Source organism: Kryptolebias marmoratus, linkage group LG11 (genome assembly GCF_001649575.2).
Source record: "Kryptolebias marmoratus isolate JLee-2015 linkage group LG11, ASM164957v2, whole genome shotgun sequence".
NCBI classification, from domain to species: Eukaryota; Metazoa; Chordata; class Actinopteri; order Cyprinodontiformes; family Rivulidae; genus Kryptolebias; species Kryptolebias marmoratus.
The window spans coordinates 5467358-5487955 of record NC_051440.1 but is presented as its reverse complement, the minus strand read 5'-3'; the positions used below and the strand labels follow the sequence as shown (position 1 = coordinate 5487955).

At 39.4% G+C, this 20598-nt stretch overlaps 1 protein-coding gene across 1 annotated transcript; it reads right to left on the bottom strand.

Annotated features, from left to right (window-relative positions):
• Window positions 1-1698: 1698 nt before the first annotated feature.
• Window positions 1699-18610, bottom strand: LOC108245741 (creatine kinase U-type, mitochondrial). The gene is made up of 9 exons (XM_017432898.3): window positions 18305-18610; window positions 15278-15476; window positions 12387-12482; window positions 9321-9542; window positions 8596-8681; window positions 6977-7100; window positions 6256-6390; window positions 4984-5109; window positions 1699-2567 (listed from the first exon to the last, which is right to left on the bottom strand). The coding sequence occupies exons 1-9, from the start codon at window positions 18448-18450 to the stop codon at window positions 2454-2456; spliced, it is 1248 nt and encodes a 415-aa protein (XP_017288387.1). The 5' UTR covers window positions 18451-18610; the 3' UTR covers window positions 1699-2453.
• Between the last annotated feature and the right edge of the window lie 1988 nt (window positions 18611-20598).

Sequence of the window (20598 nt, the reverse complement as noted above, 5' to 3'; positions counted from 1 at the left end):
CCAATTCAAGATGGCCGCCACAGCTAATGATCCTTAGCAAACACAAAAATGGCTTTAAACCGGTGAAGTTTACAGACACTGAGCTAAAGAATGGTGCAGTAGTAGCTGAGAGTCATTCACAGCACATACTTCGATCACTAACACTGACCTCATGAGAGCTATCATTTCTCAACTTAAAACGACTTCGGTTTAAATCTCTGGCGTGAAAGGTGGTGGACAACATGCATTCCTGTAAGGAATGCTAGACCTATAATTTGTCCTTTTTTTTTTGTCAGACGAGCACCGCCTCTGAAACACCATCTCTGTTTCTCACGGTGGCAGCTTTCTGGAAGGTAATCCTTTAAACTCAGCCTTTCTTTCAGATCTGCAGGCGTTTGCTGTAAACACGCCGCCGAGATGGAAATGGCATCATCTGACAGCAGTGATTTAGGCGCTCAGAGCATCCACTTGCGTTTCACTCAGGTAGAGAACACCGATGAGCGCAGATCTGATGGAAGTGTGTGTGAGCTGCAGGAAGAAATGCTGCCGCGATACATTGAAGCCAGATCATTTGCAATGCAATGTGCAGCACACGTGCTGGAGAGATTTTTCTGTACCCACAAAGCTCCTTCCCTCCCCCATCGCAGCCCCACTGCTTCTGTGAAGTGGTTGCCATGGCAACCTGCATGCGCCGCAGCCCTAAATGGAACAAGAAGGACAAGAAGAAAGGAGGAGACATCCATAGTATTTTGCTTCTGACATGCTCTGACTACTGGGGGACTTAGAGTGAGGGAGGAGGAGGAGGAAATCTGAGTGTATTTAGAACATCAGAACCTTCCTCCCAACACCTTAAAAAGTGAGAAAAACAGTCTCCTCGTGCCTCACAACACCTACACTTGACATCTCAGCTGTCTCCCCTAAACAGTGAACGCCTTGTTGTCCCGTCAGCTGCCAGAACGAGATGTTGGGAAATCTGTTGGCTGTTTCATCACAACAGGAAAAAAACAAAAACAATAACCATTCATTCACAACAGGACAAGGCACTCGTTAGACATCCAGCACAGCAGAGACAACACTGACGTCCTCACACTTTTAAATCAAAGGCTCACAGTCACGCTCTCGCTGAATGTACTGAGTGTCCACGCCACACAATATGAACGATCATTAAAGAACTTGAAGGAAAAGGTTAGCTTATTTTTTGTCAATAAGTTGGAATTCCTTGATGTATATTGCCCACCACCTTTTGTCCCAGAGCTTTAGACTAAGATAATCCAACAATGAGAAAAGACAGACTTAAAGCCATTTTGGACAAACCTTGTAAATGAAGTTATGCGCGGTCTCATGCGATACGACATGATCTGTTAGCACTTGAAGTACAGTATGTGTTGGTAATGATGCTCAGCTACTACCACATCAAATTTTAGCTCAATATCTCTAAAACTGTCTGAGTCATAGCCAGTTTTGTGCTGGCTGAGGTTGAGCTGTGGCAACCATCTTGAATTAAATTGACTCCAAAAGTTAAATAACACATTTTTCATTATGGCTCTGATTAAAGATTCGTCGTATGGCGCAATCATGACCTGAAAGCTTAGTTACCATGGTTACCTAAAGCTTATTTCCTAAGGACAAAAATTCCTCTGAGATCAAAGATTTTAATATAGCTCACTGAAAAGCTCAAAGAACAACACTTTACTGACAAATAAGAATCAGACAGAGGAGGTGGTTCTGTTAAATAGATGGTTTCTTTAATAAAAGATGTTACATAGAGACATTCTGTTGCAGCTCAAATGATATTGCTTCAGGAGCTTACAGTACAGAGCCCAACCGGGCCAGTGCGTCGGAACAGTTTGACGTCATGAACACGAGTCTTTTAACAATCCAGTCAGAACATCTACATTCAAATCTATTCAAATCTCTGAAAATAAACTACCGTATGTACACACAATCCACAACGGAGAGCATAGCACAGCAGGATGAACTACACAAGCACCAGACAACAGGCAGCCACCACGCAGGAGTGAGGGACAGAGACAGGCTAAGTGCGGGACATGCAGCAGGAAGGGACTGGGTGTAGAGGGTCGAGGAGTGGTTTGGGAGCAAAGCCAGAGATCATTTTGGGCCATGCAGAGATTGAGATCTTCGGCCCATTATGACACCCCCCACAATTTCCGCAGTCTTATAAATCACTGCTGCCATTTTAGAGTAAGAGCCTGATCTTAGAGCATAGTTTAATAGTCTGCTTTTAGGCTAAATGCAGCCAAGTTCTGGAACTCTAACTTTGTTTAGTTACATATAACATGTATTGATTAAATTATAGAGTATATAGAGGGGCATGGAGGGGTGATTAGATAGGACAGTAATAGAGATAAATGAGGCAATGACATAGATATTTGTAACATCTATGAGCACCGAGCAGAGTGTTTGTGCATGTGTGCATGCCCGGAGGTCTGTGTGCAGAGATGAGGGATCAGTGTCTACTTGATCTGCTTGATGGGCGGGGGCACCTTGATGTCCTGGCCTCTCTCCAGTTTCTTCTCACACTCAATCAGGTAGTTGACACCATCAACCACTGTCTGCACCAGCTGGACCTGAGAGAGGGGCACATCACATTTATAGCTTTAATCTTTTTTGGAAACAAAGAAAAGAAAAAAAGGATTAGTGAGATGTAAGGACATTTAAATTAGTGTTTAAAGCAGAGACATTTTTTTTTTTACACGTGAAGAAATTCTCAGCACACGACATTTAAGGCAGAAGTCAGGGCTTCAGTCAGAGACAGTAGATAAGAGGAAATCAGCAACCCTGAACCATTCCTTCACTACCAAAATATAGATTTACAGAGATTACCAAATAAAAACAGATCCTTTTTATGTATTGTATCATTCTAAAGTTTTAGAAACTTATGGTGCGACTCTTAAACACAAACTCATGGAGGTGGACCAACATGCTGAGGTTTGTACACACTAGGCTCAAATGTAACCAGAAAAAAATACAAGCCTCCTGTTTTTTTATAGCATTTTTATATTAGTTTTAATGCAAAAACCCCTTATAGGTTATTTGCTCCGACTGGGTAAAAGAAAAACTGTTTTAAGCTGCTTCTGCCTTTTCATTTAGTCTTTCTGTTCCTTTATCTCCCCATCCTAATTCCTCATTTTACCGCCCCGCCCTGGGACTGCTCCCCTGAGTGATGAACGATCCAGTCGCACTGAGCGGCCCACTCAAACATATAGAGTCACACAATGTTACATAACAGGAAGAAAACTGCATCCGATGTTTTCAATTTGTGTCCTACTGAAAGTTGCCCTGTTCGCTGAACTCGATCCAGACACAACTAAGAGTCATCTCTGCCCTGCATGTAAACAATGTGTGCAAAAACAAAAACCCGTGACAACAGAAAACGGCTCCATTGTGCTATTTCACTCTGTCACACACGTTTTCAGTGTCCTGATCAAGGACATAACAAGGACAGACTACATGTACGCCCTCTCTTTTCACAACTCATAAATGAAGCACACGTTCCTGAATATTACGCAGCAGAAATTCAATCCAGTAACAAATGAGTTCAAGAGCGTAGAAGCACACAAAAATGAGTGTTTTCCAAACTTTTCAATTTCAGATCAGATCATAGCAACAAATACTTGCAGAGGCCAAATTACTGCTGGTTAAAGGATACAAACTTTGATAATAGGCCAATGTAATCAGACCAAAGTGAATGAATAAACAACCACAAGAATTACACAGTTTTTATCCAGTTATGGGCTATAGTCTATAGTAATGGGAAAATTTAATCTGATTCATTCCTGAAGATTATTTCAAGATCTTTCAGTTGGTGTTTAATGACCCACATTGAAATCCTGACCTCAATTTCAGGAATTACTGTATTTTCCACACTACAGGACGCTCTGGATTATAAGACACACTGTCAATGAATGGTCCATTTTTGAAATTTTGTCATATATAAAGCGCACCGGACTATAAGGCGCATAAAGCAAAATAAAACAGCCCCGTCTTTTCAGAGAATACTGCACCGACGTAAGCGTCAAGTATAAACGCTCAGGTCCGCTCTGCTCGACTATAACTGAGCCTTAATGCTGCAAGCGGTGCGGCTTTGTAGTTTACCAAAGCCGTACTAAAACATTATGACTTCTTACATATATAAGGCGCTCTGGATTATAAGGAACACTGTTGTTTTCTGAGAAAATTGAAGGCTTTTAAGAGCACCTTATAGTCCGTAAAATACGGTACTGTGTTAAAAGAAACATCATTTACAAAAAGTTCCGGTTTCTACAGTACCCCAAAAGAGACAAAACAAAAACACGCTTTCAGTATAATCATTTTCAAACATCATCTAATAAGAGTTTTTTTATGTGCTTTGAAGGGGAGGGAGAGGTGAGAAGAATTTCTTTGGTTTCTCTTTAAAACTTCACACCAGGTCGGATTTTACTGAGCCTTTACACAAAACAGGAAAACTAAAACTAAAAAGTTTCTTTATTTGTAAATATTGATGCGACTGCAGGAAAAGACACAAAGATGGTTTCTTGTTTGGGACAGAGACACAGCTTTAGAAGCAACTGAGTTGGACTGTGTGACAACAAAAAAACGTGAGAAACTGCTCCCAAAAAATAAATGCTTCAGATAATTTGGGGTATTATATGACAAAAACTGGAACCTTACAATAAAGCTGCATACAAGCAGCATAAGTCAAAGTTAGTTAACCATTCCAGACTTACAACCATTTGTCATATCTGGAAAACACGCACCAAACAATCAAGACAACATGCTGAAAGATACTGTTCTGTAAATATTTTAAAAAGACCAATAGTAAAATGGCTGCAACATTTAAACATCACTCTTGATTAGTTTTGACAGCTTCAATTCACATCCAAAATGAGACACAAGTGAAAGTCGGACAGACATATACTTTCCTGATGAAAGGTAGAAAATCTGCTCACACCCATCATTACATTCAGCTCACGTTTCCGTGCACATCCTTCTCGTATTCCCTACCTCAGACTGTCCCAGGCGGTCCAGGTTGGAGATGTCAAAAATGCCACCCACAGCAGCAGTGTCCACACCGCCAGTCCCTCGTTTCTGCAGACGCAGGTTCTCCAGGATCTTACTGAAACGGGGATCCTGCAAGGGAAAGGGGGGGGGGGGGTAATTCTGAACTGTGTCAAACACTAATTACTCTATCAGTACATGCTGTTTTATCTTTCAGACATTTATCACCAAGAACTAACAAACTAAGAGTGCATTCACAGCAGCTCTGTTTAGTCCGTTTTAATTGAACTCAAGTTCGTTTGCCTAGAAAGTTCGGTTCGTTTGGGGAGGTGTGAACGCGCACTCGAACTCTGATGGGGACCAAAAAAGCGAACTATGGTCCGCCTAAAAACCTCGGTCTCGGTTCGGTTGAAGTGAACTCTGGTGCGGTTCGAATGCATATGTGAACGCAAGCAGACCGGAGACCGTTCCAAAGGCAGGAAGTGGACTACAGCACAGGGTCTTCTGGGTAAATATAACCAAAACAAACATTCCATGAGCGGGAGAAATGGCTCGCCTCATATGGAGTCGTCTAAGCCACCTTGTGTGAAAAACAACATTCTGCCTCATCTTCCGCTCATGCTGAGCCCATTGTTGAAAAATGTTTGTTTGGCACATGTACCACAGACAAAACACAAATCCTAAAACCGCTAAAATTTAACGCCACTCCATTTTTGTTAACTTTTCCATCACAAGGAAGTTGCGCTCTGTGTCTTCTTCAGAGGTTTTTGTGGCGTTTCCTTCAGTAGTTTTTGGTGCAGCGCCACCACAGGCGAGGGGGGGAACAGGTTGCTCAAAGGGTTTGTCTCAATTGACTCGGTGCTGTGTGAATGAGAACTACAGCCGGTGAAAATGGAACAAATGCTGCAAATTTGGTCCCCAATCGATCCGAGTCTACTGGGCTATCAGGTGTGAATGCAGCCTAAATCTCACAAGCAGGTGAGTATAACCCTAAAAGCTCTTAAAGGTTTTTTGACATTATAAACTGTTTAATGACCTACAGTGAAACTATACCAAATAAAATAATTACTATGAAATATATGTGTGTATGTTTGTAATGTTAAAGAAGAAATACAAAGTTCAAATGACACAGCTTCTGAGAGTGAATAAACATAAAGATTTAAAACAGACTCAGCCGCTCGTCAGATTTGTGTCTTTTCTGTAGACACTATTGTAAGACCAAGACTGAGACTGTAGTTTTTATTTGTTTTTAAGCTGTGTTGCATCTTCTTTTATTACCTTGCTCAGCAGGGGCAGTTTAACGTGGACTCCAGCCCTGAGTCCTGTCCCCAGGTTGGAGGGGCAGGTGAGGATATAACCAAGCCTCTCGTTCCACATGAACTCCCAGCCTCTCTCCTGGATCAGACGCTCCACCTGAGAGGCAGGCAATCACTTACAGTGAGCAGGGAACAGCACTTCATATAAACACACGTCTGTGAAATATACTCCAGAGGGAGTGAATCACAAAACAAATCAAAACACACGTAGGAGGGATGTTAGTTCCTAGTTGTGCAACAGTCCAGATGTTGCTTTGCTTGTCCTTTGCTCTTTTCCTGGTGGGGAACTTGGATGGCTTGAACAAAGAATTTCTGCTCACATGACCGTGTTTGGACTATTTGTTCTGCAACAGGCTTTAATTATGAAGAAGGAGGAAGTCTAGACTAAGCAGCGGCTTTGCTTTTATTTGGTATTAGTGCCCTCATGTCTTTGGTTTTATTGAATCTATAAAGCCATCTAAATCCAGTAACCTTACAGTCATCACAAGATCCACTTTTTTTTATTAAATCTTGTGCATCGAGTTGTCTGACTGTAACTCCTTCCAGTCAATGTTCATGTGTTTAAAGACGTAAACACAAACGGCAAATATTAAAGTAAAATTTTGCCCTCTTTTTAATCTAGCAGATTTGTCCTCAATATCTTAAACAAACTTGAAGGACAGATATTCACAACGCAGCTGTACCTCCTTGAGGCCTCGGCAGAACCTCTCAAAGACTCTCTTCATGTTGCCTCCCTTCTCCATGGAAATAACTCTGGTGTGATCCTCCTCATTGACCCAAATCAAAAACGTCTTCTCATTGTTGTGCCTGAGCAAAGAAAAGATATTTTGTTAGCAGCTCTGAGGGTCATCTGGGTTCAACATTACTCAGGACCAGTGCAGAAAAACGGTAAGGCACATTTAAAGGCATTTATTCTGATTCATCAACCTCTAAGGTTAAACACAGAGCAAATATTCTTCTCACTACCAAACTTGGCCTGTTTTTGTACATATGCCAGGGCTTGTATCTGATACATGATTCTGACAGATGACTTAGTATATAAACTAGCAACCTCATTAAACAAAAACAGAAAGTAAAATATGTTCGGCATAAATCTTAGAACCAGGGTTTACAAAGTTCAAATGTTACCATAAAAATGACAAAAGTGTTTATTTTAAATTCATATTATTTATGTGAATTAAGGGATGACTGTAAACAATGATGGGTCTTAAAAACTCTAAAGATATGAACACTGGCATCACAGGAAGTTGAATCCTGGATGAAATGAAGCTATAACCAGAATTTCTACTTGCTCCACTCTTTAACATAAGAAAAGAAACAGTTAAAATCAGACTCCCACAAATAAACTACTAAACGTGCCTCTCCACATGCAATAAACCAACTGCAGCTACACTTCGTCTGGATGACGAATCTCCTGACATCTTCTCACACAACACGTATCAAATTTAAAAACAAACAAAACACTTTTGAACAACACTGACCCCGTTCTTTTTGTTTGGTATTTAATGGAGGGAGGACACTGAGAGAAAGAGAGGAGTATAAAAGAAATTACTGCACTAACCTACAAAAAGAAGAAGGAAAGAAGAAAGATAAGGGAGATAATGAATTAAAAAGCCAAAGTGGAGGAAAAAAAGAGCAAAACACAAGAAGAGTAGAAAATGTAAGATGGGAAAAAAAAAAAGCAACCAATACACTGGAAAGAAGAGCTGATGGATGGATGAAGTAAATGTGAATTATTAAGAGGTGGAGAGGTTGGCTGGTATGCCTGACGGAGGAAACAAGGATGGAGGCTGGTGATTGTTTCTGGCTGTGTGACAAACTGAACTGAGTCATTCCTGTGTACGTGCTGAAACTCAGTGCTGATGGAGCGTTACAGTGCAGCTGATGAATGTGCGTTAACCACAGCTCAGCTACAGAGAAATGACACAACTGGTGTTGACTCAAAGATAATGAAAAATACTTTTTACTTTTTCAAATTATAGATCATCTGTGTGGAAAAAATGTTGAACTTCTAAATATGAAACTGAAGATAGAAAAACAGAAGATTACAGACACCTAATTATTTTACAAAAACTTGCCAGTTTCCATCAATGGAAAACTTGAAGCACAAACAACAGATTTATTTATTTGCATAGCTAAAATTGCTATGAAAACATAGATATAATAATTTTCTTTGGATGCTTTAGAACTGAAACCATGTAGGTGTGCCAAAAATTCCTCTGCAGGAGAAGTTCTGACTTTATATCAATAACGCTACAAATAAGATTTACCTAATGGGCTGAAAATCTTAATGTCTGCTTACCAAATACCACGAGCATCTGGCCAGTCCCGAGCCATGCCTGCACACGTCAGGAGGGGGGACACGGGCTTGTCAAACAAGAAGTGGTCCTGATAAATATAAAGAAGAGGTGTTTTACACACAACGTGAACCAGACAGTTGGATGGTATTTGTTAGGTAGATCGGATGTGATCAAGATCTGACAACAAGGTATAAATGTAAAATAACTTACAGATACACAGACAAACCTATCTGTTAATTCTAAGTACTTTACATTTTATGATTTGATCAAACATTCTTTCTAAATTTCTATATGTGAGGTGCATAATACAAGATGACAAGAGCGAGGGGCAAATTTCAAATAATTTTATATTTTGGTAATTTTGGACTGTGGCACCAACAAGAACTCATTGTGTATATTGTCTTGTAGGCTGTTTGTACTCACATCCAGATAAGTCTTAAGTCTATTTTACAAACCCAAGAGTGTTCAAAGTTTTCAGAACAAGCATAATGTACTGAAAACTTGAGAAATGTATGAGGAATTTCAAAACAGCAACTGATTATTTCTTTTACTTTAAAACAAACCATGAAAAATGGTTGCAATTTGAGATTATTTAATGTAGGTAATTACTGTATAAAAAATAATTAGTATCAAACAAGTCCTTTAGTCAAAAAGGTTCAAGCAAGTCTTTGGCGCAACAAAGGAAATGGTTTCTTTCAGTATACAGCAGCATTTGTGCAGCACTCACATCAATGAGCTGTTGCTGCTCCTTGTCGGTCATTTGGGTGAGACTGTAGTATCTCCCAGTCAGGTCGCCCTTCAGGCCAGCGAGGGCATCCACCACCACTCTTTCCACTTCCCTGCGCTCTGCCCGGGTGCAGGCAGGGGGCAAGCTCAGCCCTCGGATGCTGCGGCCTGTCCTCACCCTGGACGACAGCACGTAACGCTCATCGAACTGGCCTGAATGAATCTGAAGCAAAAAATGGCAGAGAAACACATCACGTGTGAAATTATCTGGCAGCTGAGAAATATCCACCCCAAAGATAAATGACATCACATGTACGGGATCATATTTTTCCCTCAGACTTCCAATCTGAAAGCATGACTCTATTTTTCAGTCAAAGTTCTGCCCTCAGATTTAAAAAGATTTGTTTGGAAAAGTCTGCGTTATGATAAAAAGAAACTAAAACCTCGTTTATAGTTTTCACTGGGATTAAAAGGATAAATAGCTGCCGGAGGGAAAGTTTTAGCTATTTGCTGGTTTGGAACATTTAAATATGTGTTCACACGATGCCAAGACATCAGTAATAACCTCAGAGAAGAAACTGTTGCTGCCTATCAATCTGAAAAGGGTTACAAGACAATTTCCAAACTATATGGAGTCCATCATCCTGCAGAGAGAAATATTAGTCACAAGTGGAAAACAATTAAGACAGTAGCCAATCTTCCCAGGAGTGTTTTTTCCCAGCAAGCACATGCTGAGGTCAAATCATGGAATACTCAAAGAAATGACAACACACCCAAGAGATTCATGTTCGGCTCCAAGGAACTCAGCATGATAAATGTTCAAGTTTATGACAGCATGAACGGTCAAGTTTGGTTTCTTTTGATGGACTGTCACTAGAAAGTCCTTTCTCTTATGTCACCCTGGTGTGAAACTATAATACCTCTGAAACAATGTTTTTTTTTAAACGAGGGGCATTGATGTGAGTTTGATTGGTCCAAATGAGGTGACACATCTGGAGAAAACCAAACAGGATGTTAGCAAAACACACCCAAAACAAAACAAACAAACAGACCAACATCATAATTAATAAATAAATTAAACCACACAAACACAAGACTTCATATCAACTGTTAAGCACGGTGGTGGAGGGGTGATAATTTGGGCTTGTTTTGCAGCCAGAAGACTGGGAGCCTGCAATCACTGAGTCAACCATGAACTCCTCTGTTTACTAAGGGATCCTAGAGCCAAATATGGGGACATCTGTCCAACAGCTAAAGCTTGATAAATGAGGTCATGCAACAGAACAATGATCCCACAGCAGACTGCCTGGAAAGAAAAGAATCTCCACAGCTGGATTTTTTGCTTTTTGCTCCTGTTATAAAATGACTCAATCAAAATGTCACCAATAAACAAAAATTAGAATGGGAATATAAAATGAAATTCCCACTGCCTCTTTGAATCCCCTTCAGTTAACGGGCTTCAGTCCTTGCTGTCCTAGAGCTAATAATTCAAAATATACATTTTATCTAATAAACTAATAGCATAGACTGGCAGAGGGAATCACACCACCTCTGACAACCTCGAGCAAATCACTATAATATTGACGAGGAATTGCGCGGTCATTTAAGTGTTCAATGAAACAATTCTTTCAATTAATAGATTTTTTACATTCTTCTATTGCTTTCTTAGAGGGACATTAATTCAAATACTGGTGGTTCAACATATTCCTTCATAGGGTTGCAAAGGGGCGGAAAATTTCCGGTAAATTTCCGGAAAATTTCCATGGGAAGTTAAGGTGGAGAATTTTGGAAATATTTGAAACTGGAAACTTTAAATGGGAATTATGGAAATTATTGGGAATTTATTGAAATTAACTGGAAATTGGGGGTAATTTAAACAAACTATCATATACAAATAACTGTAAATATTTTTGTTTTGTCATAAGCAAAAATGTAAAATAATACAATTAAAAAAACATGATATTTCATCAGATTTATTTGAAATAAACTCTAGTTTTAATTATTGAACAATTAACAATTATTTTAATGAACAACTAAAACATGAACATGAACTCCCCCACCCAATCAAAAAGTAAAATGCCCCCCACCCCCACTAAAAAAGTCCCATTCAACATGCAAAAACAAAAGCCTCCCAAGCCTACATTCTGCTTGTTCTGCATTTTTGCCTAAATCCTTCATGCAATAGCCTCTTCCTGGGCCTGATCAATATCCTCCATGTTCACCTCCTCAACAGTGTCACTGTCCAGCCTCGCTGAAGATGGCTCTGTGTCAGACTCAAAGAGCCTTAGGTTTGCCGGACTGGCCACTAGTTTTTCCACCCTCACATTGGTGAGCCTGTTGCGAACCTTTGTGTGTGTGTGTTCCCAAACAGTGACCAGTTGCGCTCAGAGGCAGCTGATGATGGTGGGATTTGGAGGATGATGGAGGCTACAGGTGCAAGGGCCTCAGATCCATAAAGTCCCTTCTACCAGGTGGATACAGATATGTGATAGCATTACTGCCATATTCCATCCCCTTCCCAAAGGCCTTGCTTGGTTCGTAACTTTGCCAAACTGCCCAGAACTTTGCATTTATCAAGAGTCTTGTGGCCAGACATGGCTGTAATGATAGCATAAGCACCGTGCACAGTGCATGCTAAGGGCGTGGCCTTAATAGCCCTGCAGTAAGCAGTGCTGTGTGCATGTGATTGAGGAGTGTACTTCCATTAAATCTGGTTGGTTGTTTTAGCCAAGATTATGCTACAATATATTTCCCCCAACTACATTTAAGTTCCCTATTGAGGGCCAACCTTCAATTTTGTAAATTCCTTTTTTATTCCCATAAATTCCCATAAATTCCCGTTAATTCCCATGGAAAGTTTCCAACTTTGAAAATTCCCGGAATTTTGCAACCCTATTTCTTCATGACAATATTTCCAGGAATCATGACTCAATCTTTACTTTACAATAATACCTTGTAACACTTCAGTGGTTGGTTTAGAAACTGAAAATGAGCCGAATATATCCTCCCCTTACACCAGAATTACTAAATGGTAGTAAAACACCTGGCTGTATAAGACTTGTGGTACCTTGCCGGAGTCCAGGTCAGTGGGATGCTTCATTGTGCGGGCGTCGTAGCCGTTGTGCCTCTCTTTGATGACAGGATCCAACAGGTCTGCAAATACCTAAAAACAGAAAAATAGAGCGAGGAGTTCAAAGACGATGATGTGTATTTTTAAAATATCAACACAGCCTTCGTGGAGAGTCTTGCCCAATGATCAGTAGGAGCCATTTGGTTTGAATTTTATTCAGTAGTTTTTAAGAGCTTTAAAGCAAAATAACTGCAGACACTTTTTCACAAGATGAGATCCTGGGAAAGGTTTCTTTATATTTACATCTTCTTATTTAGTACAGATTGACAGAACTAATTAAAGTTTTGAATAAGGAACCCTAATTTGGATGTCAAGTCATTCATTTCAAAAGAAAATTAAGTTGTCAAGACATCTAGACTAAGTAGGCCAAATCAGTGTATGTAAAAAAAAAGTGGCACACACACAGTATTACTATGTTGCTGATGTGAAGATACACACGCACACACCAACAGTGACAAACATGCTGCATGACATTTTAAAGAAACTGTGTGCTGCAAACCTCAGATACTCAGAAAGGATGTATACTTCCTGAGTCGTGAGCTGAACCTGAAATCTTAACATTTATTCTTCGGTTCGTCTGATCTAAAGTTAATTTTAGATTGAAGAGAAGAAATATCCACTGACCTTAGGTACAGAAATAAAAAGGAAATGTACTTAGACCCTCATAATAATTTGCTACTCTGACATCCCAGAAGAGGTGTCCCAACTTCAAAACTCTCCTAAAACTCTGACAGTGAACTCCTTACTCTGAACTAGACAGAATAACAGATTATAGTTTACATATCATACATCACACAGGCACAAAATAACACAGAAACCAAAAATATTCAACAGTGTGCAGCAAACCATAATTTAATCTTGACTAAACTGTTGAATACTGCAAACAGCAAAAATATATATAAAAAAATAAAGCTTTTAAGTTGAAAGTATGTTTACTTTAATTCAGCTTTTAAAATGGCACAAAGAAACACCGGAAGAAACTGTAATGACAGGAGCAGCTCCACGGAAGAGTCATTTCTAGGCTTTTCCAAACTTATAGCAGCTTGCTCTGACGGACTTCATTTATGCCAACTAGATAAACAAAGTTAAACACGCTGAGAGTGAGTCATTTTCTCCAAGTCTCTCAATGGAAATTTAGGAGCCTTTTTTTTAAACAAGCAACAAATGCCAGGGTTTCTACCCATTTCCCTTTTTGAAACTCAAAACTTTTCCAGACTCACGTTTTCTACCAATTTTTGTCCCTTTGATTACTTTTAGCTGCAGAACCATCTTTAAATTTGCTGTGAATGTTTACACAGTGGTGGTTTTGTTAGCTGTACGCTTCAAAAATCAAAAAAAAAAAAGAAAAGAAAAACACAAACTGGGCATAAAAGATGGACAGCAGGGAACAATGCTTAATTGTCTTCTCTACAAAATGTGTTCATTTGGTAAAACCGTGTGTTTTATAATAAAGAAAAACCTTTGTATGTTTTAGAGCTGGGCCACTTTATGACTGAAAAGTTGCATACTGTATCAGTAGCATACGGTTAATGATCTCCAGTTATACAGCTGTGTTGCTGTCTTGTTTAAAGACACACCAACATACAGACGGACTCTGGACCACAAATCTCGTCATTAGAGAGCAGCCATTTTTATCACCTGTGACGCCAGGAAGGAGATGCCTTCTTCTTGTCTTGTTGAGTTTAACATTAGGACGGAAGAGCCATGGGGTGCTGAAGTTAACTCGCTGTTATTACATCTCTGAACCCCCAAACAAGGAAGTGACAGAGGTGTAATGGTTGATGCGTGAAGGTGTAAGATGGTACAACAAATCAAAGGTGTGATTTAGCTCCAAGATTTGTATGCGCAGCTCTCTGCATTAACGCTGCTGACTTTCTCCATGCCTTAATTGCTTCTATGATGCCGACTTCATTTACGAAAGGTCACAGTATTGTAAAATGTGGCCAGCTTGGTTGGGGATTTATGAACGGTCGGAGGCAGCTTAAACAGAGGACTCCATCTTTGTGGTTATATCGTGGAACTGGCTTTTAATGGTGCTAAACTCAAGGCCTGATGGGATGGATGAAACAAAAGTAAACATCACAATGATTACATCCATTTTTTATATGCAATCAATGTAAAAAAACTCAGCTTGTTTGAGCAATTTTTATTTTTTATAGAAAATTTGACTTGAATCTTTTAGATAATGCAATAAGAAATAGAGTGGAAACAAATCTTTTTCCATACTCTACTTCCGATTTTTCCCTCCAAAACATATCCAGACCTGCAAGATACTAAAATTATTCATAATGTTCCCTTTTTTACCCAAGACTGTGTAGGAACCCTGATGTGTCCTGAGCATTCTGACTCTAAATTTATCATTTTCAAACCAACAAATCAAAAGAAACATAACACGCTGTTATGTTAACACCATGCCACTCTTCTGACTATTTCTTACTAAAGCAAGATGTTGATGTAAGATCCAGACATATCCAAATCCTTTATAATGTGAATTTTGTTATGTGCATAATCCTTTCTACTGTTATAATTATATAATTCAGATCTAGAATAATATTATCGAAACACAAAACATCAAAAACACTTTAACCATGCCAGCTTAACTGAGGTTGGTGAAGCTTAAAAAGGGCCATCTTGCTGATACAGAGCATGTTTTATTATGTTGCCTTTCTTTTTTATGACAACAATAAGCACAAGACCTACAAAAAACTGTATAAAACCTTTAGTAGGAGCTCAACATGGGGACCTGTTACCTGAGCCATGTAATCTGAGCAGGGTAAAACTAAGCAGTGGCGGTTTTGCATGTTTGAGAAGATGCAGTGACGTCTGACCTCATAGGACTCCTCATCTCCTGCCACCATGCCGACGGTCTTGATGAAGGGGTGCCCGGGGTTGTCCACTCCCGTCTGGATGGCCTGATCCAACGTGTAGCCATTGGGAGTGACCTTATCGCACAGCTTGGAGTAGATGGCAGGCGTCAGGTTACTGGCCATGCAGTTGTTGTGTTTGCGCAGGTCAGGGTACTCCGCACTGCACAAAGGAGAAATGGGAATAAATGGGGTCTGCATTGATTTTTGAGAAAGGTTTTTTGTTTTAGAAGTGTTGGCAAAAAATAACACTAGCGCTGTGCTCTTGCGTTACTTAGGAACATGCATGTAGCTTATACAGAGGTAACAGATATTTAAGCCTGTGGCCTTCAACCACACCACACCCTATTGCAAACAAATCCATTTACTGTGGACGGACTGTGGCACGATGCCGTCCTGCAGCACAACAAGCAGCGCACATTAACTACTGAGTTTATTCAGTTTAAACCTACACAGGACACAAAAAGAGAAGCTATTATATGGCCAGTACGCAATCGTGTTTATTTTACTACAGTAAAATATCTCAAGCTGCATAATCAAAAAGGGGAAAGTCAAGAGTGTCTTTCAACAGAGGATTTGGAGTTTCAGGGTAGAAAGATAGTGCCAAAGAGACGCTTTTGTTCAAAATATATTATCTAAAGGCTCAGAATGGAAAATGATTTTGTTCGACCTGATAGAGTTACATAAAGCAGCACCTTTCCAGTTTGTCACGAAGACTAACACATATAATATTTCTTTCCCTTAGCCATGTTACAAAACGTTACTTATTGTACACAGATCTGCACACAGTGGCTTTGCAAAATAAATGCATTCAATCGCTGTCCTTTTTCCTATTTTGTCAGGACAGTGATTTTAGTAGGTTTTGTATCATTCGATCAACACAATGTGATTAAAGCTTTGAAGGTGCAAAATATGTGTAACAAAGAAACAAATTAAAACCAAACACATTTATTTCAAGATGTAAGAGTGACTTTAGGCACTAAACCAAAGTTGACATTTTATAGCGCCCCTCTTGTGGCAAGTATAGAGGCAGGTTTTTCAGGGTATGTCTGTATAAATCTGTCACGTTTAGCCACTGGGACTTTTGCCCAGTTTATACAGCAGATCCCGTGTAGGCGGGGTGCATCCTGCTGGTGTAGAGCAACCATTAAATCATTCAACAGATTCACAATTAGATCAACGGTCTGGGTTTCAGCTAGCTCACTCCAAAACATTTAAAAGTCTCCTGCGTTGCTTAAGCAGTAAGCTAAAGGTAATCACGCAGAAAAATACTTTCTATAGATCTTTGAATTTTGATTTTGTTACACCAGGTTGGACTATTTTTCATAGGTTTATTACATAAACGGTACCAAAATTATAAACTGTAACGCAACAAAACAGGAAAAAAATTCCTAGCAGTAAATGCTTTTGCAGGGCACTGTAAAGATCCTGATCTTGAGCAAATCCTGATAAAAATCTATTATAGTCGGTCAATAGGCTTAAACTGTCTGCACATGGAATTTGACTTACTTCCCTTGGCTGTTAATCAATAAACAAGTGTGTCTTGATGGCTGAGACCAGATAAGTCAGTCCGGAGGTCTTGATTTGAAAGCTTTCGTTAGGTAAGACAAATAAAGAGTTGACAAAAAATGCTGGAGGGCACAAAAAAAGGCTTCAGTCCTTAACTAGAAAGGCGCAACATTACAACATTTTAAGAGTAAGGGAAACAAAAAATGACCACTGACTTCCTGTTTACAGACATCTGTGCTAACATTTATAATCACAATTAATTTGCTACAGCACTATATGTCTCCTTTCACATTTGTAGGACTCATAACTCTTGAGCACACTCGTTCTAAAGGATCATCAGGTTGATGTAAATACTACATCAAAGCGAAGATTTGATTGTTTTGAAGCCTTTGTCAGGTCTACGCTGTTTGCACATCCTTTTTGTGTGATCGGTGAGGGATTGTTATAAGCCTGCAGGGTCTAATTACAAAGCAGCAGATACTGTTTTACTAATCTGCATACAGTAAAGCTGTTTTATGGTGCAATGCAAGTGTGTCACTGGGCACGTACACATCCCCCCTCAGCCTCTCATGAACTTTTAACCACAGCATGCAGCATTAATGTGCAGGTGTAGATATCCAGGATATCCCGTTTACGTCCACGTTTTGATCAGTAAGCTCTTCGCTCATTCCGTTATGTCTTCCACCTGCACAGTGCAAACAAAATAAGAGCCGTAGCAAGTGACTTTTCCTTTAATAAAGGGTTTTATATTATCACAGGTATGTTAGATTTGTGCATTGTACAGGCAACCACTTCATGTGCTGAACCGTAAATGTGGTGGAAGAACTGAAATACTCCAGTGCTACTCCTCCTCCTCACCACTTCCGTAGAAAGAAAAAGGCCTGTCTTTATGAAGTGTTGTAAAGTCATTTAGCTGTTCTCAGACCTGCCTGTGACATGTTGATGTGTAAAGTCACTCTGCATAGCTTTTAAAACGCCATATTAGTTGCTATATATAATATAATATAATATAATATAATATAATATAATATAATATAATATAATATAATATAATATAATATAACTGAGGTACAAGCAGGGCCCTTCTTAGGCCTGTACCCAACAGGTCCAGTAATCCCATAAATGCTGATTAGCTAATATTAATACCAGCGTCGTGTAAATAACTTTATTATATTATACATACATTATATTATATATTATATTTATTATAGGCTGTTCATTACTCAATAACAGGTCGGTTAAAATGACTTCCGGGACTCTTTCTTTTTTTAAAGCCAAGAAAGCGGTTCTTTATGTTACACGCTGTCCTTTATTAGCTTAAACTGCACTTGAGACCGTATTAATTTTTTTAAAGTTATGGAGACAATGTGCCGTTTTTATTTCAATAAAATAACGTCAAAATATTCCACGTCAACTAAGGCAATTGAATAATTTGTTTCAGAAAGTCGTGTAGCGGACCGACGAGCCGGAGGATACCGTTACCTGGCGGGATACCGCCGGCGCAGAGGCTCCCCGGCGCTGGCGTGCTCCCGGTGGAGCAGAAAGCCAGCAGCTACGGACCCTCCTACCAGCGACAAGATGCCGACGTTCCGCTTGGAGGAAAGGATTCTGGAGAAGCTGCTAGCCATGTTTGTCTGCCCTTTGTTGTTGTGTTTAAAATAGTAGTAAAAAAAAAGGTGTTACTTCCACGGTGGCACAGAGGTAGAAATGGACAGGAAGATGGGAGTGAGGGTGGTGAAGCGCCTCTGATGGAATTATAAGGAGAACCGTTGACGGAGGAGGTTAGTCAAGGTGGACGGAGGACGAGACCGGAAGCTCAGCTCTCGTTTCAAAATAAAAGCACCAGTTTTTGTTTTGTTTTTTAAGACAGGGACGTACTTCAGTTTAATGTGCAAATATCTTGCTTTTTTACAATAATGGCAAAACTACATATTTAGGCCAATGTTTACACCCAGTATTTTATTTTGAATATGAGATCAGATTGTCTTAGACACAACAAACAGTTAATCACAATTTTACTTAAGAAAACACCATATGACCCTTTTATCATTATTTATGAAAACAAATTTAATCATCTTGAACAAAATGAATGAATACAATAACAGAAACTGATATTTAAAACATAAATCCAGCACCTTGAGGTGAAAGAAGGTAAGCAGGTAAACCTAATTTTCTACTTAAGACAAGCCTTCAGCTCAGCATGATTAAATTATTGAACGATTTAAAAGCAAAAACATATGTTACACATAATAACCAACATTCTCTAAATTAATAATTACAGAAAATAGGGTAAGATTAAAATACTCTGCACATGCTATCTATAAATGGTAACAAACATTTAAAGAGTTTTCTCCTTAATTAGATTAAAACATGTATTTTAAGTCTCACATTTTCACTGCCGCATTGTGTGAAAAAAACAGATAACGGGTGAAATGGACAGGAAGTCACTGAACTTATTTCAGCTAACTTGACAGTAGTTTAAAGGTGCGTGGTGAGAATACTAAAGGACATCCGATAACACGGCTGCAGAATTAAAGGTTTCACATCCCACCGAGCCAGACCACAGCCTCCAGACACACTGCAGCCTCCTTTCTGCACATTTGACACAGACCAGGACAGAGAAGCACGTTTTTTTTTTTCTTTTTGTCTGCATTAAACCCACAAGGTTAATAAAAGTCATTCATACCATAAAACCTGCAGCAACTTCCTCGTTGCGTCAGAGCTGATTACAGGAATATTAGAGGTGGTGACTTAGTCAGCTTCCACGTGGTTCTTACTACTGAAGGAAATACAAAGTCACATTGTTCATGACCTCCCAACAACCTTCAGCTCTGACAGCATCTTTCAGTCCATGAGAATTGTTCCAAAACCTTAACAATGTACTCCTAAATTACACCTGAAAGCAAAATCAGAAAGTAAATTGATCACACATTACTATGTCTTAACTTTTCTTGCAAAAGTCAAACAAAACTGAGACATCTTACCAACAGATTAAGCATACGGGAAGTCTCGTTTGTTTCCAGATCCACAGCCAAGTGACTTTAAAAGCACAAAAATGGCTCCAACTGAGCTTTACAAGACACCGAGCCCAGTACCTGAAAGTCAGACACAATACATACTCCAAGCACAAACACATGGTGCAAGATCTTTGCTTAAAAGTTTACCTCTGACTGTAGAAATTAACCTCGTTTGTTAGCGATTCATCTCATGAACCAGTTAACTGATTTTAAAGAAATGTTTCCAAAGTAATCACTGGATGTGCATGTGCATCTACAACTGATTATGTTTGGAGTCTATCCAATTTACAATTCACAGTTAATCAACATTAGCCAACACAGAAATGTTGAAAACTCAGTGTATTTTACAAAAAAATAGCTAAGAGTTTGACGTGGTAGAAGCCAAATCATTCTAAACACTGAGCGTAACGTCATTTTAAAGATTTGACCAGACTGGCTCTAATTCTGTCATTTTTGTTGCGGTCTGTGGATAATTTCTTGCTCGAGCTCTAAACTGATAACCCTTCAACACAGGAACGTCAAACTGTGCAGACGAACACGTGATGGGTCTGGGATGATCCCTGTTGATTTCAAGAACACGAGTTGAACCTTGTATTTGCTCTAACGCTGCATCTGTGCAACGCGCGAATCTGTTCAAAGTTCTCGGTGCATTCATTGGGACAGAGTTCACAGCAGTAGAAAAGGTTTAAAGCAAACCCTTTAAGAGGCAAATATTACTATACCCTGAAGAAATTAGCCATGAATATAGACTATAAAAAA

Excerpts from the sequence above, each read along its gene's own strand:
- LOC108245741 (XM_017432898.3), bottom strand. The coding sequence starts at position 18,450 with ATGGCTAGCAGCTTCTCCAGAATCCTTTCCTCCAAGCGGAACGTCGGC. Across the intron at positions 15,477-18,304 it reads CGCCGGCGGTATCCCGCCAG|TGCGGAGTACCCTGACCTGC; the intron begins GTAACGGTATCC and ends TCCTTTGTGCAG. Across the intron at positions 9,543-12,386 it reads CTGACCTGGACTCCGGCAAG|ATTCATTCAGGCCAGTTCGA; the intron begins GTACCACAAGTC and ends TTTTTGCTTCAG.